The sequence below is a fragment of the Lingula anatina genome, chromosome 3, assembly GCF_051362555.1.
Source record: "Lingula anatina isolate TDL-2025a chromosome 3, LinAna3.0, whole genome shotgun sequence".
NCBI classification, from domain to species: Eukaryota; Metazoa; Brachiopoda; class Lingulata; order Lingulida; family Lingulidae; genus Lingula; species Lingula anatina.
The window spans coordinates 13679018-13698996 of record NC_141769.1 but is presented as its reverse complement, the minus strand read 5'-3'; the positions used below and the strand labels follow the sequence as shown (position 1 = coordinate 13698996).

General features: G+C 37.8%; 2 protein-coding genes across 2 annotated transcripts; one reads left to right on the top strand and one right to left on the bottom strand.

Annotated features, from left to right (window-relative positions):
• Window positions 1–6973: 6973 nt before the first annotated feature.
• LOC106170026 (uncharacterized) lies at window positions 6974–11903 on the bottom strand. The gene is made up of 10 exons (XM_087007488.1): window positions 11783–11903; window positions 11420–11565; window positions 10551–10797; window positions 10136–10252; window positions 9595–9714; window positions 9070–9189; window positions 8706–8822; window positions 8340–8468; window positions 8059–8089; window positions 6974–7909 (listed from the first exon to the last, which is right to left on the bottom strand). Exons 1-10 carry the CDS (start codon window positions 11841–11843, stop codon window positions 7354–7356), a joined length of 1644 nt encoding a protein of 547 aa, XP_086863614.1. The 5' UTR covers window positions 11844–11903; the 3' UTR covers window positions 6974–7353.
• A 100-nt stretch (window positions 11904–12003) lies between these two features.
• On the top strand, window positions 12004–19582 carry LOC106157967 (uncharacterized). Its single transcript, XM_087007957.1, has 12 exons — window positions 12004–12117; window positions 12815–12957; window positions 13298–13541; window positions 13978–14100; window positions 15559–15753; window positions 16326–16448; window positions 16785–16904; window positions 17298–17417; window positions 17840–17956; window positions 18198–18320; window positions 18561–18591; window positions 18864–19582. Exons 1-12 carry the CDS (start codon window positions 12036–12038, stop codon window positions 19432–19434), a joined length of 1992 nt encoding a protein of 663 aa, XP_086864083.1. The 5' UTR covers window positions 12004–12035; the 3' UTR covers window positions 19435–19582.
• Window positions 19583–19979: the final 397 nt, after the last annotated feature.

Here is a 19979-nt window from a genome sequence, read left to right as displayed (position 1 = left end):
ATAGCATAAAAAGTTCATCCATTTGATGAACAAGAACAGAGTTTCAGAGCAACTCTTTTTCGCTCTCTCTCTTGCTCTCTTGCTCTTTCTCTCTCTTTCTCTCAATCTCTCTCTCTCTCTCACACAGACACCCACACACACACACACGCACGCACGCACGCACACACACACACACACACACTAACCTGCTCTTTACCTGTACAAAGTGCGCTCCACACACGCTACACAACAGTAATACACTGTAGCCATCCGGTGTAGAGTTAAACGCAAGAGCAACTCACCCAATTGACTCTATCCCCCTGGTGCCAACGTTCAGCTGTCACACGGCTGCGGTGATCCTTGATAACATCTACACGCAGCGTTGTTGACTGAGTCTATGTACTCGCGAGCAGATCACCTCCAGTGAATTTACCTCCCAAGTTCCTACATATACAGCACAAGTTAGATATTGACTAAACTTTCAGATACACCGTTCATACGCACTGAGCTGACATCTCAATCATTTTTCTTGTTAAATGATGGTGCGTCGTTGTATGATGCAAATGGCAAACATCAGCGACATCCTTCGTAGAAAGAAATACGCGACAGGTGTCATCTTTCCTTTTTTTAACTTCGCTATAGGGAAGACCTGAAACATCCCCTGTAGTGACTCGTCTAGTATTCTTGCCAGCGGATTGCCTTACGCCAGACGCCTTGATGTGTTTATAACGCCGAGGCTTGGCCGTCTTGGCAAAAGTTTACCGCAAAAGGTTATCTTAATGAACTTGCGATCCACACGGAATACAGCTTCCGATTAAAGTTGCTTCGCGAAGGACACTTGCCTGCTCTTTTCTGTCCCTTGTGTAATAAAATTCTCAGGTAATAATACCTGTGCTTAGACATTCTCTCCTGAATAAGCCGCCGCTGTTATTTATCACGCTAGACCTAGAATAAACGGTGAACACACGTCTACACGGCTTCTTAGAACTAAAACTACTTAGGAAAAATTCTGGGAAATCTGACGCCACGCGTAATGGTACACCATAGTAGAACAACTTCGATAGCAATCTATCCAATCTACAATTGCGCCCATAGCAGCCACGACTCCCGCAGTATTTACAAAGCGCGCCTGCAATCTTAGCTCATATCATTATTAAATTCGTCCTCGGAAAAATGCCGTTGATCATTCGAAATTAAATCCTGGCATCTGAAATGTTAATCTGATGCACGGCGTTCATATTTCCTTTGAAGTGCCGCGGGTTCCCTAAGTGATAAAGTCGCGACACCTGATCACTTCTTTCGCATTTCTTACAAGGTGACTTGCCTTGGCGCGACTCCGTTCAAGCCGTTAGGGTAGTGGTCTTGCGAAGTGGCAAAGTCATGAGTAGCGCCCACCACGCGCAGAGACCATCCTCTCCAATAATAGTGAACAACATGGGGTACCAGAGTTGTGGTCACTAATCTAACGCCGATTTAATCCGTCACGCTACCTACATAGCATATGGATGTTATTATTGAGCAGCAAAATCAATCATGTTTAATAGGCTGGAAATGATGTGGACGCAGTCCAATTTGCATCCTATTTTATGACACGAACGACATAAAGTCCAATGCCATTTCTGCTGATAGTAGATGATTGTCTTGTGGCACTGTGTTATTAAGCAAGTAAAGAGTAAGGTAACTGTGTACTGAAAAAACGGGAGTGTATTATGTACCCTTAAAGATCTCGTTTGTCGAACTATTCCATGCAATGTGTGCTTTTGTTTAACGTTTGATTACATTTAAAGATTCAAATGAGGAACAAGCTCTAGCAAAAATTAAGCAATCCACCCTAAAGTAAGCGAACCGGTACGCTATTTGCGTATTATATTTAAATCAATTTTGACCACTCGGTATCACGGCATCGCGCGATTGTATAGACAGTGGTAATAAGGAAGATACACTTATTCAGGGATTAGTACGACATAAATAAATTTTATTTAATAAAGGGTCCGATTCACCTAATTTTAAAACAGGTGATTCAGAACAAACGGCTCTCTCTGCTGTACGCAGTTGGAATTAGCAGACGCTTTTGAGGACGTTATTTCGACGTAGAAATAGTCGCTTGTCCCTATTGGGAAGACGTAGGATATGAGGGAACCGTGTCCTGAATGAATTATGCAGAGATGATGAGCAAAGTGAGCCAAAAGAAAAAAATATTTGTGCTCTCTCTCCGCCAGTTTTAATTATTTGTTTTTAACATATTTCCCTGACTTCTTGTTCTGGGACTTAACTTCGTATTGTACTATCGATTCATATAGTGAATTAGACTACTAAAATGAAGCGCATTATTCCGAAATGACCAACATGAGCTTCAGATATTAACTTACTGAAATATGTACAGTATAACCAACTACATGTAAAGAATGACTCGACAAAAGGGTGTAAAAAGAACAAGGAGTAACAATGCTTTTCGAACGTTCTGTGGTAGGGTTTACCTACAACTATATTGTATTATTTGCTTTTGCTCAGCCAACGAACACAGAGATGTTGCATTTTGTCAATCTAAGTACAGGGTAGTCAATGCTACAAAAAAGAATAAAACAAATGTGAATTTTCTCTAAGGAAAAATATGAAAATACCATAAAGTCACTTATATCTGCTGATGAAACTAAAAGGCACCTAAAAGCTTTTTACAAGACTCCAGAGCCGTAGGCCGCCGAGTTTTTTCTTTCTTTCTTTCTTCTTCTTCTTCTTATTTTTTATTATTATTATTATTTTTTTTTTTTTTTGGGGGGGGGGGGTGTCTTCATCAAACCTTCTCCTTCCTTCCAGCCCATCAGAAATATCATATTTTTTATTCGGTTGACGGCTAAATCAGACCACAGGCGGTACAACTAACCCGTTTCCAAGGATTGTGGGCGTTCAGCAGCTGTGTCCTCCATCCAGTCATATTTTTCCGCCCACTGCTTTGGACTGCACTCAAAAAAGGAAAACAGATTAACTACTTACAACAGATTTGCAATTAATGAAATTCAATCTGTCTATCTATTTATTTGTGAAATTTTGCTAGGCAGAGACTGCGCGATCTTTTTAGACGGTTTCTCAGACAATATGGAGAAAATCGTATGTTTACCGATAAATTGCCCCGGCTGGGACATTACTGCATGCGCATATCAGCCGCACATATGATGCACGTCGCAGCTACCGCAATAAGAATCAAGGTGCTATCCTCTGTGGGTGATATCAGAAATGTGACTGGAATACTTCAGCATTTAGGTATATGTTAAGTATAAAAAGCAGTTAACAAACTAAAACCTGTAAAGGTTATGCTCGTCGTTAACTTAGTCAATTTTAAAAGCCATTATGCGTGCTGGTCAGAACTAACGATAAGAATGCTTGTATTGAGAGGACTTCTCATGGCATATATACATGTAACTCATGCATGTTCAGTATATGACAGCGTATGGATAGGTTGGTTTTTCTACAGACTAGCTACATCATTGCGTTGTGTGCCCAATGTCATCACCATCGATGTATTAACAGAACTGTATCTGCCTATTTTAATAGCCTGTTTAAAAAGCACTATGTGCACATTTCTGTTCAGTGAGAATTTGTGCAGAGAATTGAATTCATCACTCAGCTGGCCTCTTGTAGAGTGTACAGTATGCTGTAGTGACCCTTATGTCAAGGCTTACATTTAAGGAAATGAAAGACCAAGGTTGCATTTTTTATACGAGTTTCGTGATTAACCTGCATTGATAAAGGTAGATACAGCAAACACTAAAATAGCACTGATAAAACTGTGATAGTTGAGAGCACATCCATTGCACAAGGTTATTGGCCCTATCTCACTCAGGTAAAGAATCATTTAAAAAATCTTGGATCCAGATCATGGTGATCCGTTGCACGAATCACCACCAAAATGGAATCACTTATATTGTGACCTATACTGGGATTGTCATCAAAACCAACCCATTACTTTTTGAGAAAGGCTGGTGAGGTAAAATCAAAACCTCCTTGGAGGATTAAAATATACATTGCGCCCTGATAACAATCAGCGTGTGCTTAAGTCTGCTTTGTATTTGTCCTGTTATAATTTTGGGCAAATGACAAAACGCCTATTTTGGTGCGATCAGTTTGCTGTGAGACGTATATAAATTATCAGTGAGTTACTACACACTACTACACACTGCCACTGAATGCACGTAATTCCCAAACTGGTAATCAATGTTATACGTAAAGTGACAGTGACAGTTAAAGTTATGCAAAAAAAAAAAAAATAATAATAAATAAAAAAATAAAAAAATAAAAAAAAATTGATGACATATAAATGCATATACAACAGTGGTGTGGTAAAGTGGCTTAAATATGTCCACTGCAGTGGCAATATTCGGTTTTTGAGACTGTTTGGGTTAATTGTTTATCTAATTTATTGTTATTATTAATATATATCTTCATGTCTGCATTGCAATTTCAGTGACTAAAAAATTTTGAAACCACTGGTAACATCATCTACAGTATTTCTACTTTATTTCATATGTAAAACAATTACATTGCAGTACATACAGTCAATTGCCGGAATGGTTGCTATGCCGCTTACGCTAGTATTTGAAATATAGTTTCGATGCCCTGAAATGCCATGCTTTACGTTATCTCGAAAGGTTGGGGGTCACTTAACATTATGGAAGATTTTGTTGCAAATAGAAAATACAGATTAAACATGAACAAGAAGGTATTTAAAAATTATCCAAATTTTGCTTGTAATGCCACATTTGCTATGGATTGATTGTGGCCAGTAGGGTCGTTAGAAGGAAGGCGAATTATCCTCTGTTCTTGAAAGTGGTATTTTCTTCTTTGAAACATATATAGGTATCGTATGGTTTAGGCTTATATGCTTGTAAGGCCATTTCAGGACATGACTTACATTATTCCGTATAATTCATGATGGATGTGAATCAAGCAATGCACGGTTTCAGTGTCGAACCATTATAACAGCACGTTATGATTATGATAGGACAGTCTACCGGTTAAAATTATATTGTATTATATATATATATTTTTCTAATTGTTGATGATCATCATCAAGTCAGTCATTCAGATAAAATGATGAGCCGTTTCTTATTGAGGACTTGTTGTAATTTAATGTTTGATATTTATTTAATGCATTACAAAATGATTACTACATGTACATTTAGTACGCGCGACCTTGCCCATGCTTTTTGAACATACCGGTCCAAGCAACCTGGTGCCCTCATCTGTGTTATGGTCCAACATGTTTTCAATATTTGAACTTTGAGGTCGTGAGAAGCAACTTATCATTTAGCAGTATCAGTATTTGGTGACCGGTTCGGTTCTTGAGTCGACTTTGTGTAAATATGTCGTTCATTGGTGTCGTCGTAAATTGCCTGGATGGGCCAAATTTGGTTCTATCAATGCCTTTGGAGTTTTACCTGGGTTGGTTAAAGATTAAACTTCCTGGGTGACATTAAATCAAAGTGCCTCGGGGGTAATACGATTAACTAAGGCGCGATAGTATAAATTAAACAAATAGTGCACAGTCCTGAGAGAATTACTAGAAAGGTTTCAGTGAGAGGGAATAGAACCCCGACGCGATGTCAAGAACATAAAGTTCGACTGGTGAAATAAATTAATATATTTTTTCATAATAACGTAAATGCACCACATTGTTTGATAAGCAATATTAAGCATCGTCTGGCTAAAGTAAGCATATACATGTATATGTGGAATTTTGATTATATTTATAAATATTAAAGTATAGTTTATATAATTTATATATTTCATTTGTTTTCAAAAAGCAGATACCAACAAACGTGTTACTTTACGGTTTTGTGGTTTTGGCAACTTTGAAATCATAAAATTTAACAATGTTGAGCAATACGTTGGCAAAGTCAACCGAAAATGTTCCAGATAGTAGCGGTCAACTGTCTCGGATTAAATATTTGTTTAGATAACCCGGATCATAGTTGATATATATGATTTCGATAACCCCCTGGCAAGGGCACAGGACACACGATTGCTGAACAGATCAGTTCTTCTTTCCCATGACACGGATGACTGTCAGAAGATATACAAGGGTGTTTGTCTAAAAATGCTGACAAACATATCACTGGTGGAGTCGCAAACAAATATTTCTTCACGATCAATCAAATGGTTATCATCAGACAGCAACTTGATTCAACTTATCGGGCAGGTCCTCATGGTGTGTATTATGATAACATGCTTTTGCGTTGTGTGTAAATGAAAGAAGCACTGCTAAAAGAGAAGAATTTGGAAAATAATGAGAGATCTGTAGAGGGAGGCGAGAGAGACAGGAGAATTTTTTATATCTATATAAGATAGAAAATAGTTTGCTGTTGAGCTTTATAGACGTCTATTAAATTAATTTTATTCTCGTTTATATGTTCCTAAGTGTAGAACTAGAACGAATCAGTAATAAATACAAATAATGATTAAGAATGCATAACACACACACACACACACACACACACACACACACACACACACACAGAGAGAGAGAGAGAGAGAGAGAGAGAGAGAGAGAGAGAGAGTATGGAAACATGATTATAAAACACCACAAAATGTGTCACTACTTTCGTGAAAAGATTGTTACTTATTTTTTCACTCGGCCCTTCCCCCAAGAATTGCCTCCTAGTTAACATGAGGTAAAATAAAATTTGATTTAGCACAATCGTCGTCAAAATACATTCAAAAATTTATCATTGAAAGGATTATACATGCATCATGTCAAGTTTTGACAGGAAACTGCATTTTTACCAAACAAAGCCACTTAATGAATATTGAAAAATAAGGAACGGTTATTGGGTAAACAAAAGGAATGTCGGACGGTGACGACAAGGATTTCGGCACAGTGACCAGATTATATATATATATATATATATATATATATATATATATATATATATATATATATATATATTGAGAGATATATACAGTGTCTGTATTTTATGGCTAATAAAAAAGCAAAACGAAGTTTTATTTTTCATATTACTAAATTTATTATTCGTACTTTATAAACATTGGCTGCATAAAACAGAAGCTTAAACACAGCATGGTGTGAAGCCATTTTGCTCACTTAACTAATTGAGGAAAATATTGAGTAAAAGTGTAATATCGAAATAATGATATCCAAACACAATACAAGTACGCAAATTAAAGTTTCGATGGTGACCACCAAACCTCAAATTAGACATTTTTTCCACCAGCTATTTCTCACAAATAACTGCATTTTTATCACAATCGGAAACAAGATCGGTTTACTACATTTATATGTATAGTTGTAAGGTATTGTAATGCATTGATCAGCACCGGCTGCAACATTCCAGTACAAATGCCATTGGGATGTTTTAAAGTCTAACCAAAAACATCGGTAAGAGTCATTCCTTTGGTGCATTTCTGATTCCAGGCATTAAAAGAACCAATGCCGGAAATGTCATAGTTTGAGCAACAGAGACGCTGGTCAAACGCGTGGGTGGACGCCTCTTTGCCGCATTCACGAGGAGGGTTGTAGAATGTCACCACACGTTTGCCAGGGGTAAGGAAATCTTTACCGAAACGCTCACAAGAAATCTGTCCCAAAGACTTCCTAACGTCGACGCCAGCAGAGTTCTTAACCGGAAATTTCTTGGCAATCCCCTCGTCGCCTAAGGTTATCTTAGCCAGTCTCTCGCAATCAAAGGGACAGTCTCTAAGAACGCGTAGACAGGTATAAAGATCGGGTAACTTTAGTTCACGTCGCACCAGCCGGGTTTTGTAGAAATCTGGGAAACGATCAGTAACCGGGACAGGGACTGTGGCGTTTCGCTCCAGCACCCAGACCCCTTTAAACCCGTAGATGAGGGTGGGGAACTCGTAAAGTATAGCGCCGGGAGAAGTGCTGTTTATTTCTGCCCTCAGACGACATTCGCACCTGTAAATAATATTTATGAATTTCATTTTGATGTACTGTTTTATGACCATTTCACTTCATCTTTAACATTTGTAGCACAGACATTATAAATACATGATATGCACATTCAAAAACATAACGATTTATAGATATATTATAGCAACACTAACCTTTTCGTGCTAGGATCGGTGGCTTTCTCCTCTGAAGTAAAAGACAAGAGTATAATATAAAACCACCCCTAAATGCACCGAGGAGATTGAACTTTAGATCTTTTTAGAAGTCGTTTTAATATACATGTATACTATGCGTGCATTTTATTTTGGATGGCATTTCCATGAAAAATATATATTAATTCTACATGTGTTACTTGCTATCTGATATACGTATATGGTTCTTAACAGATTTAAATTAAATTTTTTCAAAGACCAAGTGATATTTAAAACTAACCTACCTAAACATTGGAGGCCATCCCCAAAGTAGCCGAGTTTGCAGGTACAAGTGTAACTTCCGAATGTATTGGTACAGTCAGCATATTGGGAACATGGCGGGGTTTGACTTCGACATTCATTAACATCCTTGTCTAAATGTGTGGAAATAACATTTTGTGTTTACTTTAAGAAAACAGATTGCATCATTTTTTTCTTCAGCTAAGAAAGAGCATAACAAAATATATGATGGCCGGTAATTTATATGAGGAATTTTAATGGTGATATCCCCCGGCTTCCGATTCTTTTTCGTTCATTACTAAAAATCAAATTGTATGGTAACTCCTACTAAAAACAGGTTTATTGCTTGTAAATCAAAGACGTTGACGTACCACAAGTTTTCCCATCATCTCCCATTTCTAAATTTGGAGGACAACCGCAGACGACACCCCTGTCCGTGTTATTGCAAACGTGACTGCAGTCGCCATTGTTGATGGTGCATGAAGTTTCTGTAGAAAGTAATCATAATGCTTGGTAGACTCAAATATAACACCTTGTCTACCTTCAAATGAAAAATCGTAACATAAGATTATTGATGAACTGAGATTTTGTGCGTTTTATAAAATGAACAGTGAAGATACATTCAAACCCCGTTTCAACAAACTACTTTCATGTACATGCACATTGTATATATGCTGCAAATTTGTTATTAATAAAAACTTTTCAGCGTTCCATATTATATTTGAGCATCCATACTACAAGTTTTCCTGTCGCTGGCGAGTACCAGATTTGCAGGACAACTACAGGCGACATCGCCTTGTCCGTCTTCGTGACAATAATCACTGCAACCGCCATTGTTGGTCTGACACTTGCTTACTGGAAATACGTGGAATACTTGTATTAAGGTGATTTTAAATACTCTGGGCGCGCATAATACTTCTTTGCCCTTTACCATATAAGCTTCATTATGGTACATGTGGTAGAATAGAATAGAAAAAATAAATAATCCATTATCATATTTATGTCGATAGAATATCTAATTTCCATGATGAGAAAGGTTAGAATACAGATAATACAAAAAGTTAAACCATAATAAAAAATGTATTGCAGTTGGATAAAAGCTTTGTTTACTTCAATTAAAGGGTGCTGTAAGAGATCGCTGTCGTATCGTTGATGGAGTTAACCTGAACTAAGGCGAATAAGATTTTTCATTAGTCCAAAGCCTAAAAACACCAACCGCTCTGCGTACATCATGTAACATTTCAAAACCTTTCTACTCACTGCACGTCTTATTGTCTGCGCCCAGAGTCAGGTAAAATGGACAGCGACAAGTAGTTGTGCCATCAGCTTGGTTGACGCATTCATGGCTGCAGCCAGGGTTGTTGACTTGGCATGGTAGCACTGGATGATTGAGATATAATATAATATAATATAATATAATATAATATAATATAATATAATATAATATAATCTTTGATATTTATACAAGTATTAGCAAAATGTATATCAGGTAGATAGCGAAGGAAGCGATGTTTGAAGATTACCAATTAATGAGCATTTCTAAGATAAAATGGATGAAACTTAAAATCATTTCGCCATTTTTTCCTTAATTTTGATTTTAAAGGGGAGGTTACAAAAGCCACTGAGTCAAAAATTTTGAGCCAGGGAAACCCCAATGAAGCAGTAGCAATTGCTAAGAGACAAAGATAGATATTTTCTTAAATTAACCTTGAAAATGTTTGAGTGATGAAAGGTCGGACATTTGTTTTGTCTACCCTTCATAACCCAACACACAAAATAACAAGAGTCCAAGAAAACTGACCACAGTTGTCCCCAGACTTGACCATATCAGGTGGACAGGTGCACTCAAACTTCCCATTGTTGTTAACACAGCCGTATGTACAGTTACTGTCCAGGCACGGGTCACTGCTGTCCTTTGCTGTTAACACAAAATATATCTGTAATGACATTTCCTAAAACAGTTCAAAACTCAATTCGGAGAACTGTTTTGCACTGAAGGTTTTTTGGTGATTTTTTCTTTTTTCTTTTTTTTTTTTTATTTGACGAAGCAAAGCATAAAGTTATTTCAATTTCATGTAGGTTATTACAAAGGAACGCAAGTATGCACTCTAATTCCATAGGCATGAAGACGCCACACACACACACTCACACACACACACACACACACACACACACACATGCGTGCACACAATCTGAATTTAAAATGTTGCACTTACTTGAACAAACAGCCCTGCTACTCCAGTGTTTTAGATTAGGTATCCTGTACACATAATATCCACCAGGACATTTCTTCACGTAGATGACGTCTCCCTTAAAAGTAGAGCTCTCACTGGGAGTGGTGCAGCAGTAGCTGGAGGAGGATCTGGTGCAAAGTGTGTGTTTGACAATTCCTTCAGCCGCTGTAGGGTGATCTCCAAGCATCCACATAGGGTAATGGGTACCGCAATAGTAGAGGGAAGGACACTTTAATAATAATAATAATAATAATAATAATAATTTTTAATCATTACCACACCTTATCTGTTTTATTTTTAAATGTGTGCAATAAATAATGTAAAATAATAATGATAATAATAATGATTATAATAAGTATTAATATTACTATTATTGCATACATTTTAAAATAAAACAGATAAGGTTCGATAAAAAGATGCATTGATAAAGAGAAAAAGTATCAATTACTTTTATGTAACTATTGAATGCATTTTAAAAAGTTTGTCCAACCCGGCTGACATAAACATTAATAAATAAATACTATGAATACTATATAAACGATGCCGTGAAGTAAAAGTTAAATAAAGTTTGGTCATTGTACATATACCACACTCCACAGCGTCTCAGTGCGGTTTACAATAGATTAAAATTAATAAACACCGTGCGTGAAATTTTATTTGAGGCTGATTTAGACTGGTTTTAGATATTGTTCCCTCCTTGTAGGAAGTACATACCAGCTGCCGCACGAGCCGCTGAAAGCTAGCATACGAATAACACATTTAACTACGTGTACCAGACCATGTACTTTACACCTGTTTTAACCAATTAGCACAGAACAGGTACCAAAACATTTTGATGAGAAAATCCGTACCGTGTTTGCCACCTTATTTCCCGCTTCTCCTGTGATACGAAACCAATCGTTTGTCATCCCATACTCCTCATAAAAATATCTAGAGCTGCTGTAGCTGCTTTTCCTCCAAGGTTCAAACAGTTCAATATAATCGTGGCAAGGGTCACCTGAATAAAATAAATAAGAACATGCATTAAGCAAATCTGTTTCGATGAACAAAGCAAGGCTATGGAACTATGGTGTGCAAATAATTTACATACTTGGTTTAAGGTGAATATTGTTGGCAGATTATAAAAAGTGCATACATACATGCATGGTTATTTAAAAAAATTAAATTTAGGACAATATTCGACATAAGTCTTTGCTTTCCCGTGCAAAACATACTCCCTGTTAATGCCACTACCAGTTTGGCTACACACAAAAACAGTGGAACAATCGTAAGCATCCTAATAAATTGGTGAATGATAATTTACAACTGAACTCTAAAGACCACTTTATATTTAACCGCTGCGTCCAATAGGAGCCTCTCATTTGCAACCCCTATTCTCCTTTTTTAAAATCTTCATTCTATTGGTTGATACTTCGACCCGTGCACCGTCATATATTGACACCGTAGTTACCGTTAACATTCCACGATATGACCCGCATCATGAAAGACGCAAGCTATCAGTTATTATTGCTGCTCACGGGGGTTTTAGGGGCGACTGTAAGAGCAAACGGTAGGTGAATTAAATACCTAGATTACCGTTTTCGTATTCAACGGAGAAAGGGGTTCACAACTGGATCTCAGTTGTAATAGCTAAGAATATTAGCCTATTGATTTTACATTTTCTCATAACGCATATTCGGATTAAGCCTATATCTCATACCCTTGTATTGACTATTTTTTCAAACGTTGCTGACAGTGGCCTATTTTAAAATGCCAAATACATTTCATGTGTTTCAATTGTAAGAGAATTTTCCTAAAACCAACATCCTAATTAATTTAGAAGTTTAGAATTGGTTACTTCATGTACAGGGTAAGAAAGAAATCTTCAGTCGTTTTAAAAATGGGCCAAGTATCTGCTATACTACATGTGCAGATGCATCTGCTATACTACATCTGCTATACTACATGTGCATCCCTATCCGTGTATATACATGTATATTCAAACCCCTGCGTAAACGTTCTCGATTTCCAGATTCCAGTTTATTTTATTTTATTTATTTATTTATGTATTCATTTTTTTTTTTTTTTTGTAAAAGAACGACACTAGTGTCTGGTTACCAGATTCGTTTGTGAAAAACGAAAATCAAAACTAAACTTTAGTTATTGACTTCAGTGCCCACCTCGAAATTTAGCTTGTAGATTAAATTGCATTTGAACATTATTATATAACACCTCATAAGTTAAATAACAAAACCCTCCGTCTGCAGATGACCCGTGTCACAACTATCAACCCATAACTGACGAATGGAGAAACATAAACTACGGACAAAAATATTTCTGTGATATCAGTCACCGCTGGCATGGCTGGTACCGCTTTATGGGGAGGGCTGGCAACAAGATGCCTGATTCGGTACAGTGGTGTTTTTCATATCTTCTTAAATATGTAACTCTCCTTATCTACAGTGTACATGTATATCACTTTTCTCAATTTCTACGCCACTTACATACAAGTGCACGCATTAGATCTCTACTGATATAGTTGTATTAAGTCATGACTCTTTAAAAAGTAGCACTAGGCACCTTAATACACTTCAAGAGAACATAAAATATTAAAAAAAGAAATAATAAAAGAATAATAAAATCAAGATCCTGTCAATCGTGTTTTTACTAATCCTAAAACAGTTACGTTTTGTTTGAAGTGTTCTTTTTTATATAAAACACTTCACAAGTATGTGAATGTTCTCTCCTAGGCGCCATCACAGAACCACTGCGGGACTCACTACCCTATCTGGTTGTCCGGTGGTCACCCAAAGGTCAGCAATGGGATAGTGTCACGGCGACTGTGTACATACTATTCATCTACGTGTGCTACCAGCTCTCATCATTCACATTTACAAGTGTATGAATACGTCAAAGTTAAGAAGTGCCCAGGAGGATATTATGTGTATCAGCTGCCAAATCTGCAAAACTTGTGTTACAGGGCATTCTGTGCAGGTATGGTTTAAAATCTGTCTGCCACTCTGTCTTGCTCTCTTTCTCTTGTCTTTAATGATGTCAATAGGTAATGATTCCGTTTACCCATTACCACCTGTACAAATATATATATATATATATATATATATATATATATATATATATATATATATATATATATGGTCGTGATGTGTACTTCTGTAGGCGCAACTTGCCAACGTAAACACATTAGCCTCTAACTATTCGTTTCTGCGTAAAAATCTGCCCATGGTGAAAACTGATCATGAGACATTGAAACACACGATATCTTCCATGATATTTACATGTTATCAACTCACAGTGAATTGGTTGATTTGCACGAACCATAAGCATGAAAGCTTGCATATTTGTTTTAAATATTAATCATTTAAATCTCTTGATTATTGTTAAATGTTATAATTTCCACATTATCGATTAGTAAAAGACACCAGTGACCCGTGCTTAGACAGTAACTGTACATACGGGTGTGTCAACCAGAATGGACAGGCGCAGTGCACGTGTCCAGCTAACGTGCTCAACTCAAACCAAAACCAAAGCTGCGGTGAGTAGTTGTTTGCATGCTTATTTTTTCATGTTTCACAGTAACTACTACATTGCATTCGCCAAAACTCTCTCTCTGTCTCTCTCTCTGTCTCTCTCTCTCTCTCGCTCTCTCTCTCTCTCTCTCTCTCACACACACACACACACACACACACACGCACCATTGACTTTCCTATAGAATGCACAAAAAGATTCATTTGGTGTGGTTTACTTTAGTATCCCCGTGTTCAAGTAACAATGGCGGTTGTAGTCATACATGTCGGTCACAAGGAGCTGGCAGCAAAACATGTGCGTGCCCGGAGACCATGGAGTTAGACAAGGATAAAAAAACGTGCGGTATGTGCAATTAAAATGCTCAAACTAATTAAAATGCAAAAAGAAAACAATTCATTTTTGAAAGTTTTCTTCCGCTCAAAATACACAAATATTACTGCGTAGTTTTGCATAGTTTTACCTTCTCGTTTTTTTTTTCAGTACATAGACAGTGAAGCTGAAAATCGATATAATACGTTTGATTTTCACAGGGTAACAAAATAAACCCACATTATTTAGCCTCCATGATTTTTTTCAGTGGATCCATGTAAGATATACAAACTACTAGACCAAGAATGGAGAAATGCACGATATGGTTCAAACAATTATTGTGACGATACGACAAGCTTTGAAGGCTGGTACAGATTTGTAAAAGGCGCAGGCAACCGGATGGCGGACTCGGCAAGTTAACGAATGGCTTTTGTAATAACAATAATAACAATATAGCATTTTAAACGATATACCAAGTACCTTATAGTGGCGGATTTAGGGGGTGTTACAGGAGCCCTGACAACCCCCCCCCTAAGTTTTCTGAAAAAAAAACACACCAATGGTCCCCTCCGAAATTAGAATTTTGACCAGCTGAATCATAGTTATAAACTGTACCAAATGGCACCGTTCGCTCTCTAAAATACAAAAAAAAAAAAAAAAAAAATTCGGTCCCTTCAACGGGACCAGAACCCCACGCCAGGGGGTGGGGATGGGGGTCGGGTTCGTATCCACGGCCTGTCATTCCTAAAAACCGGACCCCCCTTCAAATAATCCTGGATCCGCCCCAAAGGCTACCAGCCAAGTTGTAACCCCAGTTTTCATTTCTGACCCTGTTCGTCACTCAGCAGCACATCCCATTCACTGACGGTTCACAGAGGTAATAGTTAGATCTACGTTCCCGAGATGGACTCGCCTTTACTTGTAAGTGCCAATAATAATTTGTCAGTAGGGTGGTCTGGGACCAACATGAATTAACAACTAGTACATTCTAAAGAAATTAGGTTGAAACTGCGGTTTCTTTCCAAAATGGAAAAAAAGTGTGACGATTATATCCACAACACCACTTACAACTGTGTAAATAAAAATGGTGCTATCTGTCTCCAGTGTGTGTCCTGGAATCATTGTGGAGGAAATGGTAAAACACGATGGTTATTAGGCGGTCACCCAACTGTGAAGGATGGCATCGTCAAAAGAAAGATCTGCACTCGGTCCTCCAGCTCCAGCTGTACCTGTATAGACAACGCTTACACCACATTTGACTACGCCATGGTGCGGAAATGTCCGGGCGGATACTATGTGTACAAGTTTCCTCAGTTCCAGTGGAATAACTGCCGTGTCAACATGTGCGGAGGTACACCTGGCCCCGGTTTCACAAAAAAACTTAAGTCAGGTTTCTTGGCTAAGTACTTAATTACCAAGGTTACATGGTCACATGGACAAGTCTTACCCTATCAGGAGCAGTATAACAGCACTCTCATGGAAATCCTAGTCAACTAAGCCAGGGACCTGACTTAAGTTTTTTTGTGAAACTGGGGCCTGGCTATCCAATTCTCCGTGATTCAGCAGTTGGACGAATTTTCCTGAATGTTTATCTTTTCTGTGTTGAAATATTATTAAACTCTATTTCAGATACATATTAATATTTCTAATCCTTTTCTTAAACAGATACCAAAACGCCATGTTGATTCAACTAAATAATATATGTGACAGAAATTTCGTTTACTTGAATAAATCTAAATTAACTACCATTATAGGCCTATCATAAGTCATATCGCCAGCTTACATGTAGCTGTCCGATTTCATTACTACAGAAAGTATATAAAATACGCGTGCATGAGCGTTTGGGGAAAGAGATTTTTCGCACAGCCTGAACAATGAAGGCATTATGTTCGTGGTATAATATGTAATATTCAACATTTCTAGTGACCGACACTAGCGACCCCTGCCTGAACAGTACGTGTACTCACGGCTGTACTGGTGACAAAGGCAGCCCAGTGTGTACGTGTCCTAGCCACCTGGTGCTGGCTGAGGACAAGAACACATGCGGTAAGAAACATCCCTGTGCTTCTACGCCCTGCGTCCAAGACGAGTACAACGTACATGCACGCACTCTGGACGTTCTCTGGCCACTTTATTGGGTATCTCTGTTTTAAAGCAGTATAATTGGATTACGACTCGGTATATAGTCAGCATATACCTGTATAAGCAGGCCATGTTTTATACAAGGTACATGTACATGTAAACTGATGAATTATATTATCTATGCCGGAAAATATTTGGTCACATACCATTAAAATATACACTTGCTTTACACTTTGATGATCCATCCCAACCCATCTCTGGATCCCCCCTGTAATATGATTACATTACCTCCATTTACAGTATCTCCATGTGACATAGACAATGGTGGGTGTAGCCACAGTTGCCATGGTGACGTGAATGCTACCGTCACTTGTAGCTGTCCATCCGGTTTGGTTCTGGCGGGAGATAAAAAGATTTGTGGTAAGACACTAACTACATGTACCTGTACATACACATGTACATACACATGTAAGAGCTCGTGTTGGTTAAAGTCGATTAACAATTATTGTTGGTTAAAGTCGATGTACAATTACATGCTTGACCCTTTAAGTTTATGTTGTCTCTGGGTGGTGTTAACAGAGATACAGATGAGCTCATAATCCAATATGCTTTTTTATTTCTCATAACAAGATTTACATTATTGACAATATGTGGGAGAAATAATTAGTTGATTTGATTGACTTTTATATCGGATACCCTAATCCAATGTTATGCCATATTTTATGTTAGCCGATCAAATTCAAAACAGGATGTAGCATATACAGGACCGGCCTACCTACTTTGAATTTTTGTATTTTATCATATTCCATTTAGTGACTCCATGCCTTCATCAAAATGGCGGTTGCAGCCATTTCTGCAAAGCAGACGACAAGGGGAAAATATCCTGTGGATGCCCTGCGAACATGGTGTTAGCAAAAGATAACAAAACATGCAGTAAGAACTAAGCTTAGTTTGAAAAAACGAAACTAAAAATAAAATGTTCAACTTCCACAGAATGCATGGAATCTTTCTATTTATAGTTTACCATGGCTTTGACCAGTGGCGGATTTAAAGTTTCTTTTTCTTCTGTTTCTGAAAAAATCACACTAATATTCCACTCTTGGAAGTAGAATTTTGACAAGCTGATTTATTGTACAAAACCGTACCAAATAAAACGGTTCGCCTTGTAAAATACCAAAACCTTTAGGGACCCGATGAACCCCACGACAAAAGGGGTGGGAGGTCGGCTTCGCATCCGCAGACCCCCCCCCTTCAAATAATCCTCGATCCGCCCCTGCCTTTGACTTCAACATTTTGAAAATATTTAAATGCATAGAATAACAGTTATTTAGAAATTTGATCTTCTTCCATTTCAGTAAGCACATGCAGCATCAACAATGGCGGTTGCAGTCACAACTGCACTGATAGTAACAGTGGCGCCATCTGCAGTTGTCCCGTCAGCTGGGAGCTGGGGAATGATAAACTTACTTGTGGTATGTGTTCACACGAATGTTATCTTGTTCTGTGGTTTTGTTTGTTTAAACAAAGATTTAGTTCATATTGATTTTCATACAAAGCGGTGCTATATATTGGAGGTCACTTCGGGTCAATTTACGCTATTCAGTGCATATTTTCCTTCATCGGCTCGCATGGGACCAGCGCTTTTTAGTGGATAATGTCGCATAACTGTTGGCGTTAATTTAATGGTTGTATTCGTCATTTTTCTATTTTCAGACCAGGACGCCAATGAGTGTAAAAGAAACCCATGCTCGCAGCACGCAACGTGCATCAATACCCACGGCTCGTTTAAATGCGTGTGCAACGCGGGCTTTGCTGGGGATGGGTTTAATTGCCATGGTAAGGGTGTTTCTTTTCAAACGTTATAGCATTTTATAAGAGTTTGAAAAAACTTTTTTAAATAATAACTTTAACTGTATTTACGGGTTCTGGTCCAATCATAATCATAATAAAAAATTCCACTGTTAAATCCTGAACATCAAGAGGGCAGTTAGACAGTTAAATCTAAGTTTATAAGTATTCATCTTTTAAGATCAAAATTAAGATTTAAGATTACTTGTTAAAACATATTCATTTTAGATGAAAGGCCAACAGACAAAAACACCAGACAGTGAGTATCAGATTTTTTTCTAAATAGTAGTATCAATCCTTTTTCAGAACATCGTAAAAACATTGGTCTTGGATGCTTCTATATTTCATTCGTTAACAAGAAATTTCGATTTAAAAGTACACTTGTAACAGAAAGTTTTCCTTTATATAGATATTCCAGCTTGACATGCCATACTACCAGTATGACTGGTAGTATATTATAAAGGTAACTTTTCACGATACAGTTATAACATCTATTATTTAAAATTGTCCCTTTGTCTTTTCTTCAAACAGTTGCCGATGCCGACTTAGAGCTGAAACCAACAGCACCGCTCAGGGTCCTATCTTATTTGACCTCCCGACCTTGATCTACGGTCACAAGACTTTGTGGGCTACGGACATGTATGGTAACGAGAGCGCCGCTTATGTCATCACGGACAAGTACCCCAACTTCTACAACACACTGCGTAGACGCAAGGCCATTGGCAGCCGAGAGGATCTCCTCACGTGCCTCAAGGTGCTCCGTAGCTGCCCTACCGACTGCGAACGCCTAGCAAGGATCATCGTAGGTGACACCCTCGGGTTCGAGACCAAGCTGTTGGTGGAGAACTCGGCCCATGACCAAGTTTATAAAACCATGGGCCAGATCATGTGCGAGACGTACAACCATTACATTGATCCCCCAGGGAAGAGAGTGGTAGTGTTTTATAATCCCGGGGAGGACTGCGGGGACGAGTTAAGTACGTACGCATCAGAGGCGTATCTATGCTGCAACTCGGAGGACGTGTCTGGCATTGGTAAATTGACTTTCTGGAACCGGAAGTGTAGTGGAGGAGTGAAATTGTCGGAACTTCTCGTTGGCTAAAACTGTGAACACTTAAGTAAATGAAGACTGATGATGTATGACATTAAATTAGTCGAACACATTGTGCCGCAGGTGTATAACACACCTAATGTGACTGATAATTTTTTTACATAAAACAAGCTTTAAGAATAAACACTTACAAATGAAACTGACTTTTTAAATAACGGAATGGAGAGCTGAGCAGTTTATGTCTGCATCGAATACTTCAGTCACGATATACTTTCTCTTAAATTGATTTTATCCCTTTAAGTAAAGAAATCGATGTTCTACTTAATTTTTAGTGTCTTTTTATTAGACTGGATGGTTAAAAGGAGAAATGAAACGAGAAAAATCTTTCTTTCTAATTTACATTTTACATTTTCTTTGTGATGAATCATTTGCAGTTAAACTAACAATATACTGAGAGTGGATGCTCAGCATGCTAGCTGCGACAGAATGCTAACTCACAAAAATATGCTTTGTAATTAGGCTCCAGTTAAACACTATACGTTATACTAAAAAGTCTAAAAAATTCTTATCCAGTATATACATGTATATATTTATCA